This window comes from Diabrotica virgifera, chromosome 7 (assembly GCF_917563875.1).
Source record: "Diabrotica virgifera virgifera chromosome 7, PGI_DIABVI_V3a".
Taxonomy (NCBI): domain Eukaryota; kingdom Metazoa; phylum Arthropoda; class Insecta; order Coleoptera; family Chrysomelidae; genus Diabrotica; species Diabrotica virgifera.
Genome location: NC_065449.1, coordinates 45,569,593 through 45,595,966, shown reverse-complemented (window position 1 = coordinate 45,595,966; position 26,374 = coordinate 45,569,593). Strand labels below are relative to the sequence as shown.

The window sequence follows — 26,374 nt, the reverse complement described above, 5'->3', positions numbered from 1 at the left end:
GTTAGAAAACTATTGGGTCTTCCAAGTTGTGCGTTACCGTTTTGGCTTTCCGGTGACCCAATTATAATATATCTGCTTGTTCCAACTCCGTTGCTTCACCAGAAGCGAAGTTAGAAAACTACTGGGTCTTCCAAGTTGTGCGTTACCTTTTTGGCTTTCCGGTGACCCAATTATAATATATCTGCTTGTTCCAACTCCGTTGCTTCACCAGAAGCGAAGTTAGAAAACTATTGGGTCTTCCAAGTTGTGCGTTACCTCTTTCGTTTTCCGGTGACCCAATTATAATATATCTGCTTGTTCCAACTCCGTTGCTTCACCAGAAGCGAAGTTAGAAAACTATTGGGTCTTCCAAGTTGTGCGTTACCTTTTTGGCTTTCCGGTGACAATTATAATATATCTGCTTGTTCCAACTCTGTTGCTTCACCAGAAGCGAAGTTAGAAAACTATTGGGTCTTCCAAGTTGTGCCTTACCTTTTTCGCTTTCCGGTGACGCAATTATAATATATCCGCTTGTTTCAACTGCGTTGCTTCACCAGACACGAAGTTAGAAAACTATAGGTTCTCCAAGTCGTGCGTTACCTATTTCGCTTTCCGGTGACACATAATATATATATCTGCTTATGAATGTTTTTTTGATATTGATAACTATTTCCGAAGTGAAAGTCGAAAGGTCAAGTAAACTTGATTTCAAACTAGAATTGTGGCTTATGCCCAAATAAAATAGTAAATCTTATTTTTAATACATGTTATTTTTAGTACAACAATGAGCTAACATTTTTTAAAAAGGTCCGCATGTACATTTTTTTATTTCAGCTTCTATTTCCGTTCAGATCGGATTTAAGTTGTTTCTTTAAATTAAATGGTTCTTTATTGAGGATCCCACAATAATGATTTTCCACGGTAAACATCAATTTCCTTCCGACAGTTCCGACCATTCCATTACTAACAAATATTCAACTCATGCGCGCCAAAGCCAACAAACCACTCGCAAACCCGTCCAAATACGTATTGCGAACCATTAAAGCGTTTGTTGAAAAACCGACAGAATTTAGATCGTGGTGCGCCGTGTGCGTGCCGTTTGTGCGTCACTTGAAAACACGTACTAATCTGACGAATACGCTGCGCGCGAGCGGCTCGCACACCGAGCAGAGCGCATATGTATCTCCGCCTTTACATTGACGAAAAGGAGCTGTGAAAGTTTGCAAAAATTTAGCAGAACCGGACTTACAGGCATTTTTCATATTGTTCGTCCGCTGTAACTTTTCCCATGCATCACGATTTATTTTCAAACAAATTAAGTCAAAACCTAAAGTGAAACGTACAACGATGTGTGTAGTATATAGTATACATACAGTATACAAAATGTATATACACATCGACGTGCGTTTCACTTTAAGTTTTGACTTAATTTGTATGAAAATAAGTCGTGACGCATGGGAAAAGGTAGAGCAGACGAACAATAACAAAGTTCCCACTCACCCCCACCTCTTACTTACAAAGCTAGACTTAAACTTGTGAAATTAAATATGCGCAAAATGTTATGAAGAATACGATGATCGGTTATTGGGGCATCCGGTACATAATTTGAAATTATTAAAATAATTTCAGAGTTGTGTGGACTGTATTAAGTTGTGGTTCAAGGGAATTTACAGGGGGATTATGTTATACAGACAATATCTAATTAAGTTTATAAAAAATATAACCAAAATCACAGGCACATATTATACTCGTGGTAATTAGATAATATGTAGCTTTTCATTTGTGGTGGTTATTCACGAGAAAAACCGGGATGTATTGTCTGTCTGTTTTTGTGTATGTATACATATATACACGTCAATGTTTGCGTTTTACACTATGTCACAAGGAGAAAAAACGTTTGTTTACTACGATACGGAATCGGAGCTATTCGCGGTATTTTAAGAGGTGGCACTGGGAAGTGTTATGCTTCTGTTGCCTATGGCGCGGTCAATAGTCAAGAGAGATTTTTTCTCCACGCCTACTGCCTTCCAGCTGAGAAAGCAGATAGAGAAAATGCGTCCGTTGACATCGAGAGAAGGCAGCAGAGGAAAAGAATTTTCGTTTTGCAGTGTCTCAGCAAATGTTAACATATTTGTTAATGACATTAAATCTCAAATAGTTAACTCTAATTTTCTGCTATTTGCTGACGATTTAAAAATCTATAGACTTGTCGAATCCGTCTCAGATTGTGGAAAAATTCAAATTGATATTAATAAAATTATGGCTTGGTGGAATTGGAACCAAATGACCATTAATGTTGGAAAATGTCACTTAATTAGTTTCTGTAGAAGAATTAACAACCTCTCTTATAATTACAAATTAGCTGAAGAACCACTGAAGGCTGTATCAACTGTGAGATCTAGGTGTTCAATTAGATTCTAAACTAAATTTTTGTGCTCCTATTGATTATTTAAATAACCAGGCATTTAAAATGTTAGACTTTATTATCAGAACTTCTAGATATTTGCATAACATTACTTAATTCCATCAGACTGATTTACATTTCCCTAGTTAGATCTTCTGTTCTTGAGTATTTTGGTCACCCACTTACGAACTCCAAATAGCCAAGCTTGAAAAAGTTCAAAATAAATTCATTCGGTATTGAAGTTTTAAATTACACAAAATTTTAAGTGATCATTCCTACTCAGCGATTAGAAACACATTAAACCTTCCTAAGTTATCTTCAAGATGGATTTATGCTGACGTTTTGTTTCCACACAAACTACTGAATTCAAAAATAAATTGCAATGATCTGCTGTCTCCAATTGATTTTAATGTTCCCTCTAGGTCTAGAGTCACTAGATCATCTAAAAATTTTGCAATTAGATTTCATCGCTGAAATGAAATAGACTTCGACTTGTTGCTGTACGCTTCGGAAAATGTTTGACAATGTGTAAAAAAGTTTTGCAATTTAGGTGATTTATATTTGTTATGTATTTTATCTTATTTTAATACACTGAGCAGCAAAATTAACGCACCACCTTAAAAATGGAACATTTTTAATCTCTTGAATTTTCTAAACTTGTCCGATTTGAGAGATTTTTAGTATGCTATATTTAGTATGCCTTGTTCTTTATCGATGTAGTAATAGTGTTGCTGGACAGGTAATTCTCATTGTATACCGGGTGCAACAATCATACTGTGTTTGTTCTTCAAAGTTCGGAACACCCTGTGGAATATTCTAGCCTGTATAAAATATTGAAATTAGAACTTGACGGTAGCCTTAGGCTTTCTTAACATTCTGTTTTTTGATTCATTTGCTTATGTTGGATGATACAAAAATTAGGTACATTAACAACTAACCTTATTTTTCATCAATAAATCCCGATTTCCTGCTTAGTTTAGTAAACACGCCTAAAGTTGGCTATGAGAAATTAACAATTTGATAGATGTCAAATTGTTAACAGTCAAAAAGTGTCTGGTTTGTTGTGAAAATTAGTATATACATTTATTATTTCAAGTTTGAATGAAGTCCGTAATTTGTATTCCTTTTTTTGAAATGGAACTTGCTACAAGGAATTTGACCCATGATGAGTAGGTTCCAGCAAAAGGGATAATAGTACTTCTATAATGCAAAAAGAGGTTTTGAGAAATTAAGATGGTTTTGAACGGAAAGATATAACAGGAGTAGCGCTCATAGACCTAACTGCCGACTATGACAAAGTTAACCATCAACGGCTATTCGCAAAACTCTACGAAACTACAAAGGATTTTCGACTAACAAGGTTAGTGAAATGTCTCCTCCAGAATAGACGTTTCTACGTAACGCTCCAGTTCAAGAACAGTCGATGGAGGAACCAAACAAATGGGCTTCCACAGAGAAGTGTCCTCGCGTCGATTCTATACAACATATACACCAACGGCCAACCCATATACCAACAAACAAGGCAATTTATTTACGCTGATGATACAGCTGTGGCAGCGCAGGCAAGAACCTTCAATGAAGTCGAAGTGAAACTGGCAGGTGCCCTGGGAGACTTAGCTCTATACTACCATGAAAACCATCTGAAACCCAATCCCACAAAAACCCAGGTATGTGCTTTCCACCTTATAAACAAGCATGCCCGAATGCCGCTGGAGGTGGAATGGCGTGATCAGATGCTGGAACACAACGAGACGCCAAAATACCTCGGCGTATGTCTGGATAGAACTCTGTCTTACCGATACAACTGTCAAAATGTCAAGAAGAATGTAACTGCCAGAAATAATATCGTCTGCAAGCTAACTAATACAAAATGGGGAGCACAACCACTCTCCGCACTTCTACCTTAGCATTATGTTTTTCGGCCACCAGGAGTTTGGAGCACCAGTATGGGCAAACTCTGCTCACGCAAAGAACGTCAACGTGGCTCTAAATGAAACGGTTCGTATAATATCGGGTTATCTGAAACCGACATCTATCGAAGAGGTATACCCCATAGCTGGGATTGCTCCACCACCTATCAGGAGGAAGGTCACGTCAGAGGTAGAACGAAAAAAGCAGGAGACTAGGGGACGGACCGAAGACACCCCTTATATGACCACCAAACTCAGCCAAATAGACTAAGATCTCGGAAAAGCTTTCTGAAAACATCAAGATCCGTCCCCGAAGCGCCAGAGATGCGCCGAATACACCTATGGCAAGCGTCAGCTACCGCAACACATTTTCCTCCCTTAGAGGAAATGGCTGTTGGACACAATTTACCATATCCGACTTGGAAAGAGCTAAACAGACTAAGAACCAGCGTTTCACGTTGTGCTAGTAACCTGAAAAAATGGGGTTACCAGGAGGACGATACCTGCGACTGAGGCGCGGTTCAGACCAGCCGGCATCCACTATCATGCACGGAGATGAGAGAGACCTGCACAGAAGAAGATTTAATTTTAGCAAATGACAGGGCCATCTATGTGGCCAACCATTGGAAATATAGAATTTAAAGTTGTTGGTATTCCGGACACGGAAAGTAAGTAATGCAAAAAACCTTCTATCCATAGCATGGTAGCTAAGTCCTTCGCTGTGTAACGTCACTGCTTGAACCCACTGATCACTGCTCAAATTTTTTTTGTGTACCTACGTTCCATTTCCACCAAACAAGAAAAAAAAATGACGGACATAATTCAAACTACTTTAAATAACTAATTTTCACAACAAACCAGACACTTTTTGACTATTAACAATTTGGCATCTATCAAATTGTTAATTTCTCATAGCCTATTTTAGGCTTGTTTGTTAAATTAAGCAGAAAATGAGGATTTATTGATAAAAGGCGTGACTAGTTGTTAGCGTACCCAAATTTTTTATTATCCAACATAAGTGAATGAATAAAAAAACAGTATGTTAAGAAAGCCTAAAGCTACAATTGAGTCTTAAAGAATAACTCTATAACATACTAAAAAATCGCTAAAATTGGACAACAGGTTTAGGAAACTCGAGACATCAAAAATGTTCCATTTTTAAGGTGGTGCATTTATTTTTTTTGTTTAGTGTATTTCTTTTATTCTATATGGCTGCATGGCCGATTTTTTTAATATTTAATATATTTTTATGTTTAATATATCACTTGATAGGTAATAATTGTAATATTTTATGTATATATTATATTGTTCAATAATTTTTATGGGAAGAATTTGAAAAATAATTTAGCAGTAAGAAGTGTTTCGCAGAAGAGAAAAAATTTAGTGGTAGAGTTTCTACGAACATTTTATAAATTTCAAAAAAACGGTTGTTTAAAAAGTGAATGTATACCGAGGTTGATTTAATAATAGACAATACTAAATGGTTTCCTAGAAAGAAATGATAGTAAACATTTTGTTTAGTTTAGGATATAGGGTTTTGTTAGATTGTAAATAAAAATAATTTTAATATCTCCTAGAAATTGAGAAGAAAGAAATTTTGTGTACAATACTATTTTTTCTTAAGAAATTAAAGTAGGGATATGTTTGGTGAATGCTTGTGATTGGCGATGAGAGTGATGGAAGGAGAATGGAGCGGTGAGATTCAAATTGATGAGAGAAAATGGAATCATTGTGTAATTACCATCAAAAGCAATCAGTCCAGTTTGAAAGTAGTGTATTTGTGCAAAGTGTGTTAATTTGGCGACCGTGGAAGCAGATTCGTGTGAGACGAAAACGAGATCAAGTCGAGAAGTACAAACTCCTTATGTCTGAAAAGATTCCAGTTTCTGTCAGTAACGAGTAGCATTATTATATAAACTTTGCACAAGGTACCTAGCTGAAAAAAAAATATCTTTGGATTCTAAAGATTGATATTGTTTTTATCGAGTCAGATTTTAATTTGAGGAGAGAATTCGAACGAGTGCTGTTTTTGTTGAAACAGTTGAATGAGAAGCACAGTTTGCAGAATCCGAGGAGCACGTTGTGGGAGATCCAAGGACAACACAATCCAGCAGAATAAATAAGGATGTCGGTAAAGGTTAGTCAGATTATTTGTGAAAAGAGAGAGTTGTTTTGTATTACATACTGTATTTGTTTTTTTAAGCCACATCAACTTAATAGTATTACAACATAAATTATTCATTCATAAATTCAAAGAAGATAAGTAACCTATTTAAAAAGTGGAAATTAAAATTTGTTTTCTTTTTATAATAATAATAAGAACAGTCTACCGATTCAATTGAATGAATTTGGTTCACAAAGGAGATAATAGAATTAAAGATTTTTTATGATTAGATAAGAAATTTTACAACAGAATAAAGTTTAGCATAAATTTGAGTTTTGTATATTTATGGTATAGTATATAAATAAATAGTAGTTATAAAATTTATGAGTTTTTGAGTATAAGTATTTATTTCCCTGTTTGTCCTGGATAAAACAAGCAATGAGAAATACTAGAAGTCACAAAATAAAGGTAATACATACAATCAATTAGCCCTGAGAATGTGTTTTAACCCGCGAGTAATCGCGCCGTTAGATAGAATCTCACATTTTATCCTTTTTCGCGATAACTTAAAGAAAAATTTTGCAATTTTGAAAAAATTTCGTAAGTGCCTCGAGGAAGGGTGTAGTACTGCATAGGAATTTTTTTTCTTCTTCTTTTTGTAGAATTTATGGCTTTGGGAGGAGCCAATTAGCTTTAATAATTGTTAGAAATAATATTTCTAACATAACAAGTAAATAAAAATACTATAAAATAAAAATTTGTTGTAAATTCGTATTTTGAGATAGAATCTAACACGCGACTATTCACGTTACAGAAGTGAGCGCGACTACTCCCGGGTTAATTGAAAAAGTTTATTAAATTTTATTTTGTTTTATGAGTAGCAATTTAATTAATTAATTAATGTAATTAATAAAAGGCATCTTGATCTCAGAATAAGAAGAAAATACAGAGCATAATAATATGTTACTGGCCAAACCCGATTTCAGGACAAACAAGTTTGGCCTAGGGTTTGTCATTAGGAATTAATTTAATTACTCCAATGTTTCTGAGATCAGCAGTCCTTTCACCTATTCCTGTTTCACACTATTATCAGCTGAACTTTTTCTAGATCTTTGAATGTTATTTTCAGATAAAGAAACTTTTTTTTCATTAATAGCTTCTTTATGGTTATCATCAATATTTACTCTTAGTTTAAAATACTCCTAGCAACAAAAACTGTTCCACAAACAGTTGCAACTAAAACAAGCCAATGATGCTCCGCAATTCTAAGTTTCACCAAATCACTCCATGGAAAAATAAATAATCATTTTTATAAGCAAGGTATAATTATTGATTGTATAAAAAAACAAATGATAGTTCTTATATGATTGTTTATATTACCAGTTATCCATTATTTTGAACGACCAATCATTACTGTTTTAATAAAAATTATTATTTTACCAATTACAGAGTGTTTTATTCAGTTTCTCTACTGATTTTGGATGTGTAGGTATACTATAATGTTTATTAATTTATGCTACAGTAAAACCTCGATATAACGGACCAATTGGGGGGAAGGGTTATCCGTTAAAGCCGAAAGTCCATTATACATAAATACGTTTAAAATGAATCAAAATACTTTTTTTAAGTTTAGTTTGCACTTTTGAAGTTTGCTTTTTTTATACTATTATTAAAAATATGTCCGCATTATGCTATAATAAAAATTTTATTGAAATTCTTTATAAAATACAGAGACGTTTTAATTTTTTTCACATTTGAGCAGATTTTTTTGTCCGTTATATCCAAAGTCCGTTAAATAAAGGTCCGTTATATCGAGGTTTTACTGTAATATGAAAATTTATTTATGAATTACATTTTTAGGTATATTTTGAACCATATTAAAAAAAAAAGCCACATCTCGATAAAAGGTGCCTTATCGTAAAAATACAAAGAGGCAAACAAGTTTTAAAAACACTGTGTTTAACTAATGGTATCGCAGTAATAGTTTAATTGGAACGTACACAAACATTTGGGGGGTTTAAAGGAACAATACCCCCATAAAATTTTTATGTAAACATATTAAAAAAGAAGCCGCAACTCGATAAAAACTGCCTGATTGAAAAAATACTAAGAGCCAAAAGAGTTTTAAAAATATTGAATTTAACTAATGGTACCACAATAATAATTTAATTGGAACGTACAGAAAAGTTTGGGGGGGTTTAAGGGAACAAAACCTTCATAAAATTTTTATGGGGTGCACAAATTTCACTATAATTTTTCTTTAAGATGTTCCTGTCATAAGATTGCCACATGTCCATTTTCGTTAAAAAATCTCTCATAGTTTTCGATATATTTGAAAAAATCGATTTTCATTTTGTAACTTCAAAGGGCTGTAACTTTTTTTATGTGCATATTAGTACTAAGGCAAGTTAGGTTTATTCGAACTATTTTTGTTCCCAGAATACGTGATTTAATTTATGACCTGTATTTTTGTTACACCCTGTATATTCGTTCATGAGTATTCTTTCATTTTTCCGACTGTATCTATAATTTGGAAATAGTGATTTGTTTAATTTTATCCCACAGGATTGAAAACAAAATCTTATATTTGGGAGGTTCAAAATAATTTTTTTTAAATAAGATTTTTTTACATCTGGTTTTGGTAACACTTTAGAAAAAGTCACGCGTCGCCACTGGTGTGACTACCCACTGACCCAACGTTGTAAGCGAGTTGGCAGTCAGCAAAGACACACCCCGTTGTAGTGCTACGAGAAGTTAAACTTATCAAAGACAAAAATCATGATGGTGGATAGACTATCAGCAAACGGCTGTCCAGCAAACTCCACCTCCAACAATTAAAATACAGTAAAACCTCGATATAACAGACTAATTGGGGGGACGGGGTGTCCGTTAAAGCCAAAAGTCCGTTATATAAAAATAGGCTTAAAATTAATCAAAAAACTTTGTTTTGGAAATATGTACAGTGAAGGCGTGAAGTGAAATATCGTCGCGCTTGCTCTCGGTAATCCTGCTTTGAAAAAGCATCAACTTGTTTGTACTTTTGAAGTTTACTTTTTTTATATTCAACTCTCTAAAATTACGAAAACGCTTAATAACACAGTTGAACTTCGCTATCTGACGAATAATTATGAAATGAGGATGGAAGTGAAGATAGCGAACAAAACAAAACAACACTGTCAAAAATGAAGTTATCAGAGGCAAAATCACATCTCGACAATCTAAAAACATTTATTTATAGACTATGTATAATTACTAATTATAATCAATAAACATTGTTATTAGCTCGTCTAGATGAGATCTAAGCAAATTTTTGGCAGACATTATTATATATTATCCTACAGAAATCAAGAATTTCCAACCCTTCCAAATATATGTCTGCATCTTGGCCATAATTGTTTGACCGGATTTTTTGTCCATTATATCCGAAGTCCGTTAAATAGAGGTCCGTTGTATCGAGGTTTTACTGTAATATATAATAATGTAGTTTATCCTGGAGTGTACGTATTTATATCAGAATCAACTAGTATGGTGTTTAGGACACACTAGTTTGACCTTGGCCTAGGCCAAACTAGTTTGTCCTGAAATTGGGTTTGGCCGGTAACATACACATATAATTGGCTGGTACCCCGTAATTAAATAAATAAATAAAAGATACACATAATTAGGACTGGACCTGGTCGCAAACAATGAAGAAGAACCGGAAATAAATAGAAGGCTTATACTGGCAAATAAAGCCTGTTTCACGATGGGTCACATATTCAAATCATGAGATGTACACTGGAAATCAAACCGCCTTGTCCCTAAGACAATAATCAGGCCCATAGTAAGTTATGAGTGTGACACATGGGTTGTGACACAGAAATCTGTCAATGCATTAGACGTGTTTGAAAGAAAAATATTAAGTAGGATACTGGGCCCAATAAGTGAAAATAACAACTGGCGAATTAAGTATAATAAAAAATATACGAACAATATAGTGAACCAACTCCAGCACAATTCACTAAATTACAGAGATTACGGTGTGTAACGGTCCACCCGTTATATTATCATTTTTAGCACTGTAATTATTTTTAAAAAAATAATTATTTTCTCTTGACCTCCCATTTAAATTCTTTAATTTATCGTAAAGGACTTCTCATGTGACGTCACACTGTACGGAACATAGTTGTTGAACCGTTCCTTGTCGTTTAATTCGTGTTCCGTGAGAGTTTGACGTTTTCCTCGCTGACTGTGGGAGGAATGAGAGGCACTTGGCCGGTGGCTGCGAGGTTGACAGGTTGGTGTTGGTGGTTAGTACCGTAAATGGCGGTTAATTTCTTCGAAATTAATTTTTATTTCAACTAAGTTTGGAAGTATAGTAAAAAGTTACCACCACTTGTTTCCTGGAGTACGGGTTTCCTGGAGTAAGGATGGGAGTACCATCAGTGGAAGAGGAATAAAAAATTAACCGCCATTTGGAAGAAAACTAACCCTCATGTGATGTCGTACCCACCTTGACTACCTAGGGAAGCCACCTTGACCTTATTGCAGCTACCGCCAAGTCAAACTGGGAGTATGTTTTGGGAACAAGCTTTTTGGGGGACATTCCAGCTCCTTTTCGTCCTGCCACCTGGGCCTACGGGGGGGCATGGAGGTGCATCATAGTGATGCTCATTTTCTAGGATGCAACCGCAACCTCGTTTGGGAACATTTAGTGAGGAGTTTTAGTAACTATTGGTTTTTTTTATATTTCAGACTATCTGTTAAATACACTATGTTTTTTTTCCAGATTTAGGTTACCTCTGTTTTTTTTGACATATGTATTTGTATATTAGATTATTTGGTTCCCAAACTTTGTATCTACGGTAACTTCTTGTGCACAGGAATAAGCCTAGAGAAAATTAGGTTTTTAATACTTTATTATTGCTTTGATATTGGTTTATGTAATTCGGGTAAATTTATTTTGTAACATTACTTGCTTGTTTCCCAAATATTGTATTTATTCGCTTTATTTCGTTTGTTCGGTTACTTCGTCGTTACTTTATTTCATTGCATTTGCTCGGTTAATTTAGGTCATTTTGTCGGTATTTTTCTTAACTTCACTTCTATAACGTTTATTCATTTGTATATTTAATTTTGCTTTATTCAGTATTGTATTTTCTCTTAGTGAGGCTTGGGCCTATTTATTTGTATTATTTTCATCTTCGTCGGTTTCCTTTAGTTGTACGTAGCGGGCGTACTATAACCATTTGGTAGAAGACTTATGTAATTTTGTACCCTATATGTTAGTAAGAGGTACTTATATTTAAGTTTGTAACAGATAACATTATTGTTGTTATCTTTAAAATATATATATCTTCTTGTATAACTTATGTCATTTTAGAGTCACAGCATAATATGAACTTGCTTAACTCAGAGATTGTTAAAAATCTGGTAGTTATTTTTAATAAATATGTTTATTTATTTTGTATATCATTTATTTTTATTATTCCTTTATGTTCATTATTACAGGTTTGATATATTTAATATCTGACAGCAGTATAAGATACCTGGGAGAATGATCTAAGATCATTTTCATGGCGCCCATGATTTGTTAGATTTATTTATCTTGTTCGTCTTTAGAAATTATTCATCTTCATTCCTCTTCAGTACATTATTCTTATTTTATTATTTCATATTTTAGTCATTATTACTATCTACATAGAGCTACTGTTCTTCGACAGGCATGCAAACGAGCCGTATCCATCCTTGAGTGTCAAGTTGCTCTCTTGCATCTATAGCTAGCCAACTCTATTCAGTTTGCCTCTGTCTCTTCCCACGTCTACTTATTATCCCTTCTAATTCCCCTTTCTTCAGTACTACTGCAAAGTAGTATTTTTTTTTTGTTTTCTTACTTCGGCTTCTCAACGTAGAAGTCACTTCACTCCTTTTCTTCCCCCACACACCACTATCTCTCTTCATTTTTAGTTACCAAATCTTCTTCTTTTTTTTCCTTACTTCTGTTGGAGTATATCTTTCTTTTTACTTTCACTCCAACAAAAGTTTTCTTCTTTTTGTTACACTGGCTGCCCAATGCGTGGTGCCAACCGTTTATGGTTCTAAGACAGTAGTTCTTTTAGTTCAATTTTCTTTTATTGGAATTTTCTGTTTTATTAACTTTTTGATATCTTTGTATATATGTTATTTCTGATTTATTTTTGTCTTTAATTTTTATTAATAATAAACAGGTAGACTTATACTGCTTCTTTTGGTTTTGGTTAGTTTATTTTTGATACCTCATTTTCAGTTATAGTGGTACAGCTCATATTTTAGTTTGGATTTTGTATTTTTATTGGAAACTTATTATGTATTTAGATTGAGTATACATAACTGATATTATGTTCTATTAGTTAAATTTTTATTCCTTCTACCAATGGTAGTGCGTTTGCGCGTACAATTAATCGTTGAATATATGCATATATTTTTTTTCTAGTATGGTTATATTTTATACATAACTAGAAATCATTTTCAGTATTTATGTATTTTATTTACTTTATTGATTTGATTATTTATATATTTTGCTGGCATTTTGATTTGTTGGTGTGTCGCTAATATTTTCTCCATATGTATCTTTGTCTTACAAACTTTAGATTATATTTTATATTTGTTATTTTTGATATTTGGGTTGTTTGGTAAGACAGGCACACACCACAAAGCAATATCAGTCCAGACATTAGTTTCTATACATGATACGTTGAATTCGCATGGTTCGGATGGTTACAGATGGTCATCCAAACTATTTTTCTTTAATTGGTAGTGTTAAATATAACAATTATAATTATTGTATAGTAAAGTAGTTCCATTATCCATCTCAGTTTCTAGTTTTATTATTGTTGATAATAATATTATATCAATGTGGGTACCATAATATAATGCTCATAGAAATCAGATACTTTAGGTTGAGATTTAAATATAAATTCTTTATTAGTTAGGAAACATTGATACTATTTTCCTACTAAGTTATAGAACAGTCTTCAGAAGAAGATTACCTTAACAGTGTTGTTCAAGCTAATCTCTTCTTCTGTTTGTCTTTAGCTTAGCTCAATCTTTAGTATGGTTAGAAATTTTAGTCTGATATTTTTTTTTTGTCATCTGATAATGCAGGTACCTACATACATTGCTTGATTTCATCTTTGGCTTTGTTGTTGATGACTTTTAATTTATTACTTATTAATTTAATTATTATGTAGTACTTTATGTATGAGTTTAACTTTTTTTTTGGTATTAGGCATGGTGCATTGTAATTATTATTATGAGTCAATGTTATTAATTGCTAATCCTGGCAGTAGGATTATACAATTAATCAGAACTTCACTTGTATTTTTGTTTAGTTTTTGCACACCTAACCCCTTAAGTTAGAAGGGTTGTTGAATTATTATATATTTATATACTTATTTGGACAGGTAAGCTCATACAAGTAGGTACTCTTGTTTAATATGGATATTATTATGGAACTGTATGTTATGCACTACTTATCTCAGGTTATGTGTTATATTATTTGGAATATTTGATTACTTACTAATTTTTTTTTTGATCATATTTATATCTTATTATTGAATTTGCCATATTGGAAAGATGTGGTTTTTAATTTGTTATTGGGTTACTCTATTAACATTATTTGTCTCCAATATCTTAAACACTTTATAATAATTTATATCCTTCTATCCTACACAGTATGATTCTGGAATTAGTTTGGAATTTTGATGTAAGTATGTATGAATTCTTGAGTCTTTCATATTTCTTCTTAGAAACTACTTAGTCTGTTGATGCTCAAAGTTGGTGAATACGTGGGTTCGAAATTCAGCAACTGATCACTGCTGTCCGGTTTCGTAATCTATGTCCTCATGGCAGAGTAGGCAGATGTCTTTTCATCATTACATTTCCTAAACATTTTTCTGTAATCAGTTTACTTATTTCAGTTTTTTTTACAATTTAATAGGGAAGTATTTAGTTCATATTAGGCCTTTTGCTTCATAGTATGTTTGTACTTTGAGTTGATGAGTAAACATGGATAAATATCTTGCGCACTTGTTTATAAATCAATGCTTAGGCCATCCCTATACATAGTAGGTTCGTTAAGTCAGTATTTGGAGTGTTTAGACAGATGAGTTGTTCATTTGAATATATTCCCACTTCTTTTCGTAGGCATTAGTTTTGTTATTCAGATTCTGGAATATTTCCTGAATAATTCTATGTACGTATGTGAGAACGCATGAATTTGCAGTTTTATGTAAAATTGTGCTCGTTCTCGTCAATTTTTTTTCCCTATCACTTATCATATTTTTTTTTTTTCTTCCTATTATTTATCATAGTGCCATAGACCTTGTAAGTTCACTATTCATTCTGTTTTCTTTCTTACTTATTCTTATATTAGTACCTTATCTGTGTCTGGTTATTCTCATACATCTGTTGTAGCAACATGCTATAGTTCGCGAATACCAGCATGAATTAAGTTATGTATTTTCTAGAATACTTTAGTCAATACACTTTAGGTATTTATCTTACCTTTGATTTAGTTTGGTTACATCTCTGTTACTTAGTCTGTTAGTAATTTTTTTTTCTGACTTATTTTGGATTACTTAGTTTAGATAGGTTCATATTACCGGATGAGGGTGTATGTAGACCTAATTTATTTATTTTGTTCAGTATTAGTTACCATTGGATCTAATAATTTAGTTTATTTAGTATTAGTAAGAATTGGTCCATAAATTTGCCTGATCGTTCTTCTTTGGATATACTCCTATATAAATCTGGTGTCCATTGATAGTCCGATTCTGGATAAGTGTCCGATTCTTCATTTATTTTGTGTATTTAGTTGGATAGGTTCGTATTACCGGATGTGGGTGTACGTAGACCTGATCTGTTATGTGGTTTAGTATTGGTGTGAATTGGTCCATAAATTTGCCTGGTCGTTCTTCTTTGGATATGCCTTTTATGAATCTGGTATCCACTGATAGTTCGACTTTGGATTAAGTGTCCGATTCCACATTTATTTTGGTTATTGAGTTTTGGATTCCTTTGGTATGTTTATTATTGGTATTATTTGACATTAGTGAGAATTGTTCCATAAATCTTCCTGATTGTTCTTCTCTGGATATACTATTATGAATCTGGTGTCCATTGTTAGTTCAGTTTTGGATAAAGTGTTCAATTCTTTACCTATTTTAGTTACTGATTTTTTTTATTCACTTTGGTACATTTACTTTTGATATGGTTCGAATTGGCTCACACCTTTCCCTGGTTGTTCCGTTCTTGGATATACCCTTTATAAATCTGATGTCCATGGATAGTTCAATTTTGGTTTTAGTGCCCAATTCGACACTCAGTTATTATTATGAACTTAAGTACAATATTTAGTTTTGTTTTGACTTTTGAGCAATATATGTTAATATTTGGTAGCAGAGAGTAACATAGTAACATTTTAGTATGAGTTTGAGTCATGTATTGATTTATTTTTCCTTGACCATTAGTTTATATTTAGAAGTAATCTTGCGAATCAACGTGGATTGTTAGACTATTGTAAATTTAGTTGTTAATATTTTGAAGTTTAAAAAAAAAAAATTTTTTTTGGTTAAAAAATTTTTTCCCCGAGTAGGAGGGGATTGTAACGGTCCACCCGTTATATTATCATTTTTAGCACTGTAATTATTTTTAAAAAAATAATTATTTTCTCTTGACCTCCCATTTAAATTCTTTAATTTATCGTAAAGGACTTCTCATGTGACGTCACACTGTACGGAACATAGTTGTTGAACCGTTCCTTGTCGTTTAATTCGTGTTCCGTGAGAGTTTGACGTTTTCCTCGCTGACTGTGGGAGGAATGAGAGGCACTTGGCCGGTGGCTGCGAGGTTGACAGGTTGGTGTTGGTGGTTAGTACCGTAAATGGCGGTTAATTTCTTCGAAATTAATTTTTATTTCAACTAAGTTTGGAAGTATAGTAAAAAGTTACCACCACTTGTTTCCTGGAGTACGGGTTTCCTGGAGTAAGGATGGGAGTACCATCAGTGGAAGAGGAATAAAAAATTAACCGCCATTTGGAAGAAAACTAACCCTCATGTGATGTCGTACCCACCTTGACTACCTAGGGAAGCCACCTTGACCTTATTGCAGCTACCGCCAAGTCAAACTGGGAGTATGTTTTGGGAACAAGCTTTTTGGGGGACATTCCAGCTCCTTTTCGTCCTGCCACCTGGGCCTACGGGGGGGCATGGAGGTGCATCATAGTGATGCTCATTTTCTAGGATGCAACCGCAACCTCGTTTGGGAACATTTAGTGAGGAGTTTTAGTAACTATTGGTTTTTTTTATATTTCAGACTATCTGTTAAATACACTATGTTTTTTTTCCAGATTTAGGTTACCTCTGTTTTTTTTGACATATGTATTTGTATATTAGATTATTTGGTTCCCAAACTTTGTATCTACGGTAACTTCTTGTGCACAGGAATAAGCCTAGAGAAAATTAGGTTTTTAATACTTTATTATTGCTTTGATATTGGTTTATGTAATTCGGGTAAATTTATTTTGTAACATTACTTGCTTGTTTCCCAAATATTGTATTTATTCGCTTTATTTCGTTTGTTCGGTTACTTCGTCGTTACTTTATTTCATTGCATTTGCTCGGTTAATTTAGGTCATTTTGTCGGTATTTTTCTTAACTTCACTTCTATAACGTTTATTCATTTGTATATTTAATTTTGCTTTATTCAGTATTGTATTTTCTCTTAGTGAGGCTTGGGCCTATTTATTTGTATTATTTTCATCTTCGTCGGTTTCCTTTAGTTGTACGTAGCGGGCGTACTATAACCATTTGGTAGAAGACTTATGTAATTTTGTACCCTATATGTTAGTAAGAGGTACTTATATTTAAGTTTGTAACAGATAACATTATTGTTGTTATCTTTAAAATATATATATCTTCTTGTATAACTTATGTCATTTTAGAGTCACAGCATAATATGAACTTGCTTAACTCAGAGATTGTTAAAAATCTGGTAGTTATTTTTAATAAATATGTTTATTTATTTTGTATATCATTTATTTTTATTATTCCTTTATGTTCATTATTACAGGTTTGATATATTTAATATCTGACAGCAGTATAAGATACCTGGGAGAATGATCTAAGATCATTTTCATGGCGCCCATGACTTGTTAGATTTATTTATCTTGTTCGTCTTTAGAAATTATTCATCTTCATTCCTCTTCAGTACATTATTCTTATTTTATTATTTCATATTTTAGTCATTATTACTATCTACATAGAGCTACTGTTCTTCGACAGGCATGCAAACGAGCCGTATCCATCCTTGAGTGTCAAGTTGCTCTCTTGCATCTATAGCTAGCCAACTCTATTCAGTTTGCCTCTGTCTCTTCCCACGTCTACTTATTATCCCTTCTAATTCCCCTTTCTTCAGTACTACTGCAAAGTAGTATTTTTTATTTTTCCTACTTCGGCTCAACCGCTGAAGCCCCTTCATTTTTTTTTTAATAAGAGGCCCCAACTAGTTACCTTAGTCTTTTCTTTTCTTCTTTTTTTTCCTTACTTCTGTTGGCACCTGTTGGTTCCTTACTGCACTTTAGTAGTATTTTTCCTATTGCGGCTTCTCAACGTAGAAGCCCAGTCAATTCTTCATTTTTCATAATAGCAGTTTAGTTAGTTTTTCTTTTCCTTACTTCTGTTGGAGTATATCACTCCAACAGAAGTTTTCTTCTTTTTGTTACAGGTGGGCAGGGCACGTGGTCTGCATGCATGAGAATAGAATCCCCAGAAAATTGCTAAATGCAAAGCAGAAGACCTGTTGCGAGACCAAAAAAGAGATGGGAAGACGAAGTAGATGAGGATGCTAAGAACATGTTCATAGAAAAGAACAGCAATAAATCGAAACAATTCGATAAGCTTGCTGAATGAGGGTTAAGGCCCGGTTTGGGCTGTAGTGCCATTGGATGGATTATATTATTAATTAATGTTATTTACTTACTTTCTTCATTTGTTGTTTGCTTTTCTTCAAATAGAGTAAATTTATATTCATCTTGTTCTACCTTAGTGTTTACAGGAAAGTCTAAATAATCAAATGTGTCATATGGGGGTTCTCTCTTGGGTTCTTCTGTAATTTCAATTTTGAAAGCATCCAAAGGATCACCACTACCACATGTCTCATTTTCTATTTCACAAATTTTCTCACTAGTTTCTTGTTTTACTTCCATGTTATTAAATTTGATTTACCAAGACCAAAAGACACAATTTGATATGTACCAATTTTAATATGTAAAGTAAAATTTCTATTTTATTTTTATCAAGTATCCCGTACAAGCCCCAACATGGCCCCAAAACGTTTACACCCAAGACCCAAACTAAACCCAAAACCATCCAAAACCCAAAAACAAATTCATAATACGACGACGATGGTCACTATTCCATGAAAGGATGGTCCGTGGTCCGTCCATATTATTCCACCACGGACGACGACGATGACATGAAAGTATCGATATGTTATCGATTTATGGTCGATTATTGTTGAGTTGTACAATAATAAATTCTCCCAATTTTTAAAATACTGAAGTGATGAAACTGTACATTTATTTATATATTTATTTAATAGTAGAATATTCAATTATTGTAGTACAAAAACAAAACAAAATTCCAAATTCTCATTCTTAGGCCCAAAATTTCGCGGCAATATGTTTTAAATGCGTTCATTTTTTTCAAATTTTTCAAAATTGTAAACGCAGAATTAAAGATTACATTATTACCGAGGGCCGAAAGTTCCTTAGAATAACCAAAAAATTTTTAATGAAATATTTGAAATTAAAAATCACACTAAATTTTCTCTTTTTTCACCCCTGTAGTTTATTAAAATAAATAAAGAACTTTTCAAAGATTTTCGGCTGCGTTTAAATTTTTCAAAAATACTTATCGGCCTGGATCCCGCGTACCACAAAAAGTTTATTAATAGCAAGGTGAAAACTTATTAATATCTTAAAACGAAAAACACACCGAAGCGATAAAGGCGCGATAGCGTTCACGATGGCGATCGCGATGCAACTCGTCTGAAGCAAACAAGTGTTTAATCGCGATCGCCATCGTGAACGCCATCGCGTCGAGATCGCGTTAGTATGTTTACCGCTTAATGGTGTCTAGTCGGACAAACTTTGATGTATGGTAACACTGGAACAGGGAAGTTTTAATTGTGGAAAGTGTGTTTAATTGTGGAACGTGTCATCCTGACAAGTTTCATGATTATGAAAACTATAGCAGTTGTGTTTAAGCTTATTCAATAGCAAACTTTATATAATATATGAAAAAATGTTTGTCCGACAAATATGTTGGGTATTTTAATAAGTCCGACACGTAGAACATGTCAAATGACAGGAATTATTTTGGAGGTAAACAGCAGTCTGATTTTTGCATGAGAGTTTAATGAAGTAAGGGTAACAAATCAATTGGAAGGTCTGTATTCGACAAAATACATAGGACGTTTTCGTAGTCTGATGTTCGAAAGCTATAACGTGTCCCACAATTAAAACTTCCCCTGTTCCAGTGTTCCCGTACATCAAAGTTTGTCGGACTAGACACAAGCTATTAACAAATTTTCAGCTTTTTTTTTTTTTTTTTTTTTTTTTTCCCGGAAGCCGTCTGTTGTGAACCGGTTGTACTGCAGCCACTTGGCTTATTGTACATCTTCCATTGTTTATGAAGTTTGGTGATTATCTGAGGGTCCTTTGAGAGAACTTTATGGAGCCTTGCCATTTCTGAAGTCCCTTCTATCTCTTCACAATGCCTTCTCCACGATTCTCTTTTTGCCCTTCTCAGTTCCTTATTGTAGTCAGTCAGAGCTTTGCGATAATCGCCCCACTCGCCTGACCTTTTGGCGAAATTAAATTTTCGTCTAACCTCTGTCCTTTGATTTGCAAGATTATGATTCCACCAGGGAACTTTCCTGTTGGAATTCCTGACTATCTCCGGACAGTTGTCTTCGAACGCTGACGTGACAATCTCTTGAAATTGTTCGGCAGCCATGTCTAGGTCCAATGTATGCCTTATCTTCCCGTTAATCCTGCCTAAGCTATATTCTATGTCTGCTTGATATGCTTCCCAGTTTGTTTTACGAGGATTACGATAAGTTTCCTTGATAAGCTCATTGCCTGTCATTTCAAAACAAATGTGTCGATGGTCTGAAAAGGACACCTCATCTGACACATGCCAGTTTTTCACAGTTCTAGCCACGTTAGTCGTGGCAACTGTTATATCAATCACCTCCTTCCGTCGTGAAGTCACGAAGGTTGGTTTGTTTCCTACGTTTAATATGTCTAAATTATGTTGCATTATAAACTGTAGTACTGACTCACCTCTTGCATTGGTGTTTGTACTGCCCCAAGTCAGATGGTGCGCATTCGCATCACAGCCAATGATCAATTGCAATCCATTTTTCCTGCAATCTCTCACTAGCTGCTCCAATTCCCTTGATGGTGGTTGTTCGGGATCATCATATGGGAGGTATGCTGATCCTAAAACTATCTGCTTCACCCCTCCTCCATCTATGATTTTCATCTTTACCGTGGTTAAATCCCTGGAACAGTGATTTATCAACGGCAGTGTTTTGATGTTTCGTTTGACTATTATGCAAGTTCGCGGGACATCGGCAGACCGGCTATTTTTGCCTTTTTCGTCATCTTTCTTTTTTGAGCTCCAGAAAGGCGTTTTTTGCTACTTTGTGCAGAGTCTGTTCCGCTTGGAACAACTTCTGGCTCAGTATTTGGGACAGATACAGAATCCACGACTGAAGTCGCCTCTGTGTCCGTTCCCGTTTTTGTGTTTGTTTTTTCAATCTCGTTCTCCATATTTGTTCCCACGAGTTGGGACGAATTGCTGTCAGGCACGGCAGTGCGCCCTTACCGTGCTAAGGCTATAATCCCCCAGAGTTCGCCATCTCTCTAGGGCATCGCTTTAGATACACTTTACTCCCTGTACCATGCATCCCGTCGGCACGATGGTGTTACACCTTAGGATTGGGAGGATGGATCATTTGGCGTTACCCAGGGTGCACCACGTGGAGGCGATCCATCGCTACACCCAAGTTTTGTTTTGGAAATATGTACAGTGAAGGCGTGAAGTGAAATATCGTCGCGCTTGCTCTCGGTAATCCTGCTTTGAAAAAGCATCAACTTGTTTGTACTTTTGAAGTTTACTTTTTTTATATTCAACTCTCTAAAATTACGAAAACGCTTAATAACACAGTTGAACTTCGCTATCTGACGAATAATTATGAAATGAGGATGGAAGTGAAGATAGCGAACAAAACAAAACAACACTGTCAAAAATGAAGTTATCAGAGGCAAAATCACATCTCGACAATCTAAAAACATTTATTTATAGACTATGTATAATTACTAATTATAATCAATAAACATTGTTATTAGCTCGTCTAGATGAGATCTAAGCAAATTTTTGGCAGACATTATTATATATTATCCTACAGAAATCAAGAATTTCCAACCCTTCCAAATATATGTCTGCATCTTGGCCATAATTGTTTGACCGGATTTTTTGTCCATTATATCCGAAGTCCGTTAAATAGAGGTCCGTTGTATCGAGGTTTTACTGTAATATATAATAATGTAGTTTATCCTGGAGTGTACGTATTTATATCAGAATCAACTAGTATGGTGTTTAGGACACACTAGTTTGACCTTGGCCTAGGCCAAACTAGTTTGTCCTGAAATTGGGTTTGGCCGGTAACATACACATATAATTGGCTGGTACCCCGTAATTAAATAAATAAATAAAAGATACACATAATTAGGACTGGACCTGGTCGCAAACAATGAAGAAGAACCGGAAATAAATAGAAGGCTTATACTGGCAAATAAAGCCTGTTTCACGATGGGTCACATATTCAAATCATGAGATGTACACTGGAAATCAAACCGCCTTGTCCCTAAGACAATAATCAGGCCCATAGTAAGTTATGAGTGTGACACATGGGTTGTGACACAGAAATCTGTCAATGCATTAGACGTGTTTGAAAGAAAAATATTAAGTAGGATACTGGGCCCAATAAGTGAAAATAACAACTGGCGAATTAAGTATAATAAAAAATATACGAACAATATAGTGAACCAACTCCAGCACAATTCACTAAATTACAGAGATTACGGTGGGCAGGGCACGTGGTCTGCATGCATGAGAATAGAATCCCCAGAAAATTGCTAAATGCAAAGCAGAAGACCTGTTGCGAGACCAAAAAAGAGATGGGAAGACGAAGTAGATGAGGATGCTAAGAACATGTTCATAGAAAAGAACAGCAATAAATCGAAACAATTCGATAAGCTTGCTGAATGAGGGTTAAGGCCCGGTTTGGGCTGTAGTGCCATTGGATGGATTATATTATTAATTAATGTTATTTACTTACTTTCTTCATTTGTTGTTTGCTTTTCTTCAAATAGAGTAAATTTATATTCATCTTGTTCTACCTTAGTGTTTACAGGAAAGTCTAAATAATCAAATGTGTCATATGGGGGTTCTCTCTTGGGTTCTTCTGTAATTTCAATTTTGAAAGCATCCAAAGGATCACCACTACCACATGTCTCATTTTCTATTTCACAAATTTTCTCACTAGTTTCTTGTTTTACTTCCATGTTATTAAATTTGATTTACCAAGACCAAAAGACACAATTTGATATGTACCAATTTTAATATGTAAAGTAAAATTTCTATTTTATTTTTATCAAGTATCCCGTACAAGCCCCAACATGGCCCCAAAACGTTTACACCCAAGACCCAAACTAAACCCAAAACCATCCAAAACCCAAAAACAAATTCATAATACGACGACGATGGTCACTATTCCATGAAAGGATGGTCCGTGGTCCGTCCATATTATTCCACCACGGACGACGACGATGACATGAAAGTATCGATATGTTATCGATTTATGGTCGATTATTGTTGAGTTGTACAATAATAAATTCTCCCAATTTTTAAAATACTGAAGTGATGAAACTGTACATGTATTTATATATTTATTTAATAGTAGAATATTCAATTATTGTAGTACAAAAACAAAACAAAATTCCAAATTCTCATTCTTAGGCCCAAAATTTCGCGGCAATATGTTTTAAATGCGTTCATTTTTTTCAAATTTTTCAAAATTGTAAACGCAGAATTAAAGATTACATTATTACCGAGGGCCGAAAGTTCCTTAAGAATAACCAAAAAGTTTTTAATGAAATATTTGAAATTAAAAATCACACTAAATTTTCTCTTTTTTCACCCCTGTAGTTTATTAAAATAAATAAAGAACTTTTCAAAGATTTTCGGCTGCGTTTAAATTTTTCAAAAATACTTATCGGCCTGGATCCCGCGTACCACAAAAAGTTTATTAATAGCAAGGTGAAAACTTATTAATATCTTAAAACGAAAAACACACCGAAGCGATAAAGGCGCGATAGCGTTCACGATGGCGATCGCGATGCAACTCGTCTGAAGCAAACAAGTGTTTAATCGCGATCGCCATCGTGAACGCCATCGCGTCGAGATCGCGTTAGTATGTTTACCGCTTAATGGTGTCTAGTCGGACAAACTTTGATGTATGGTAACACTGGAACAGGGAAGTTTTAATTGTGGAAAGTGTGTTTAATTGTGGAACGTGTCATCCTGACAAGTTTCATGATTATGAAAACTATAGCAGTTGTGTTTAAGCTTATTCAATAGCAAACTTTATATAATATATGAAAAAATGTTTGTCCGACAAATATGTTGGGTATTTTAATAAGTCCGACACGTAGAACATGTCAAATGACAGGAATTATTTTGGAGGTAAACAGCAGTCTGATTTTTGCATGAGAGTTTAATGAAGTAAGGGTAACAAATCAATTGGAAGGTCTGTATTCGACAAAATACATAGGACGTTTTCGTAGTCTGATGTTCGAAAGCTATAACGTGTCCCACAATTAAAACTTCCCCTGTTCCAGTGTTCCCGTACATCAAAGTTTGTCGGACTAGACACAAGCTATTAACAAATTTTCAGCTTGCTATTAATAAACTTTTTTTGGTACGGGGATCCAGGCCTAGATGCTTATTATTAGTTTTCTCAGGATTCGAACAAAATGAGTGCATTTAAAACACATTGGCGCAAAATTTTGCTTCTATGCCCTTAATTTTTGAATCCTTCTTTTCGAAATTAGAATCAGAATCAGTACTAAATTATGTGAAACTGACAGTAGATCCTTTTTGGAATAATAAATATTTGTAATCGCAATAATCCAAAACAGTCGTATATTGATGGTATAAACTGTATATTATTTTTGTAATTACTTTTTACTCTTGCTTCCTTCTTCTCCGTCTATGGTTCAACGAGTGCTGAAAAATGATGTCATTAATTCGATCATACGATTGCGATTGCGATCAATAATCGAATGTTAGGTATAGGGCTTTTCATCGACTGTCATTTGTTTCCAGCTTCTGTCATGTGTCACATAATATTAATATATCTACGTCTTTGGTTTGTATCATTACTACCTATACTACCAATAACGTATGCCATAGATATCTTAATATTAGATGACACATGGCAGAAGCTCGAAACAAATGACTGTGAATGAAAAGCCCTATACAGTTGAGTCCGCGAGTCTTTACCCGTGCGGTGCGTCATTAACCTTTCGTTACTCGCGCCAACTTTTTGTAATCGGATACTCGCGCACGGTGCAGGAGACCGGGTCCAAAAATATGGGTCAGCAGTGTTTTAAAATTTTTTTTTTGCAAAATTGTGTACGATTAAATTATTTAATGAATATATGATCATATAATTTTGTAGATATGCGTTTGTGTTCACATTATATTACTTTAATCAAAAATTTAATAATTTTCATTGTTATCCATTTATATGTATATACAAAAACTTTGGAAGTGAAAAAAAATTGAATATGGTTAAATTTGTTTACTAAGAACTTTAGATCTTAATTCAATATACAAAAAAATTAAAAATAAAGAGTAATTGTAGTAACAAAAAAGTTATAAAAATTAATTAACGTTTTTAAAACATGAAATACACAATGGTGTCACATTCATTGGAACAATGGTGTTCCAAACACAGATATTTTGAGCATATTTGGCAGTAAAACTTTGTTTTTCTATTTTTCTTCCAATCACAAACAGCACAGCGATCTGAAGTTCCTGGTGTTACGAATGGTACTTGTTCTGTTCACATATCTCCCTAAACCTCATTCTGATGGTTCTGGGTAAGTTATATATTTATATTTATATATATAAATATAAATAAACTAATCTATAAACATTGAAAATAAGGAAAAGATCTTAAATTACCTTACTAATTAAAAATATCGATGTGTGATCCAAACACAAAAATTGGTGCACAAATACTCGCACACGGTGTACGGGACCGTGTTGCGTAATAACAAAAGGACAGTACTATTTTTTACACTGCGAACTGACTTTACCCACAGTTGATTGACCACTGAAGAGGAATACGAAGTAGCCATTCAAAATCCCCACTACAAGCAGAGTTACAGGAATTTATTTACAGGCCCGGTCTCCCACACCGTGTGCGAGTAACGGAGGGTTAATACCTGGTGAGATAAAACACATACTTTTTATTCAGCATTATTCTCTTGCACGCATGAAATTAATGACAAACCAGCTGCCGCCTGTTATTTAAGTAAAAACACATGTTATTTTTATGAACGATTAAGACTCAGTGTATTGAAAAGAGATAGCTACAAAGAAAGACGAGGAGATGTCTTCACATATTTTAAGTACAATTTCTGACGTTTTGGTTTGTTTACTTTTGTGGCTGTCAGTTTGTTGAATTTTTTGCTGTTATTTTGTCTAGTTTTTGCATTTTGAAGTTTTTTATAGTATACAAACAGTTGTTTTCACAAATAATTTTATATTGGAGTTAGAAATTTCGTGATAAGTTTATGTTATTTTAAGATAGATTTT

At 34.1% G+C, this 26,374-nt stretch overlaps 1 protein-coding gene across 4 annotated transcripts in view; it reads right to left on the bottom strand.

Moving 5' to 3' along the window:
* LOC114329211 (zinc finger protein 239) overlaps positions 1-23,309 on the bottom strand; it is a 50,453-nt gene extending 27,144 nt beyond the window's left edge. For 2 of the 4 annotated variants that reach the window (XM_050655991.1, XM_050655992.1), the window contains exon 1: positions 22,827-23,309. In XM_050655991.1, coding sequence (XP_050511948.1) covers positions 22,827-23,052 — 226 coding nt within the window. In that variant the 5' untranslated portion in view covers positions 23,053-23,309. Of the gene's footprint in view, positions 1-18,395; positions 18,879-22,826 lie in introns of those variants that run through there. The other 2 variants (XM_028278245.2, XM_028278246.2) reach the window with 1 other exon arrangement.
* Between the last annotated feature and the right edge of the window lie 3,065 nt (positions 23,310-26,374).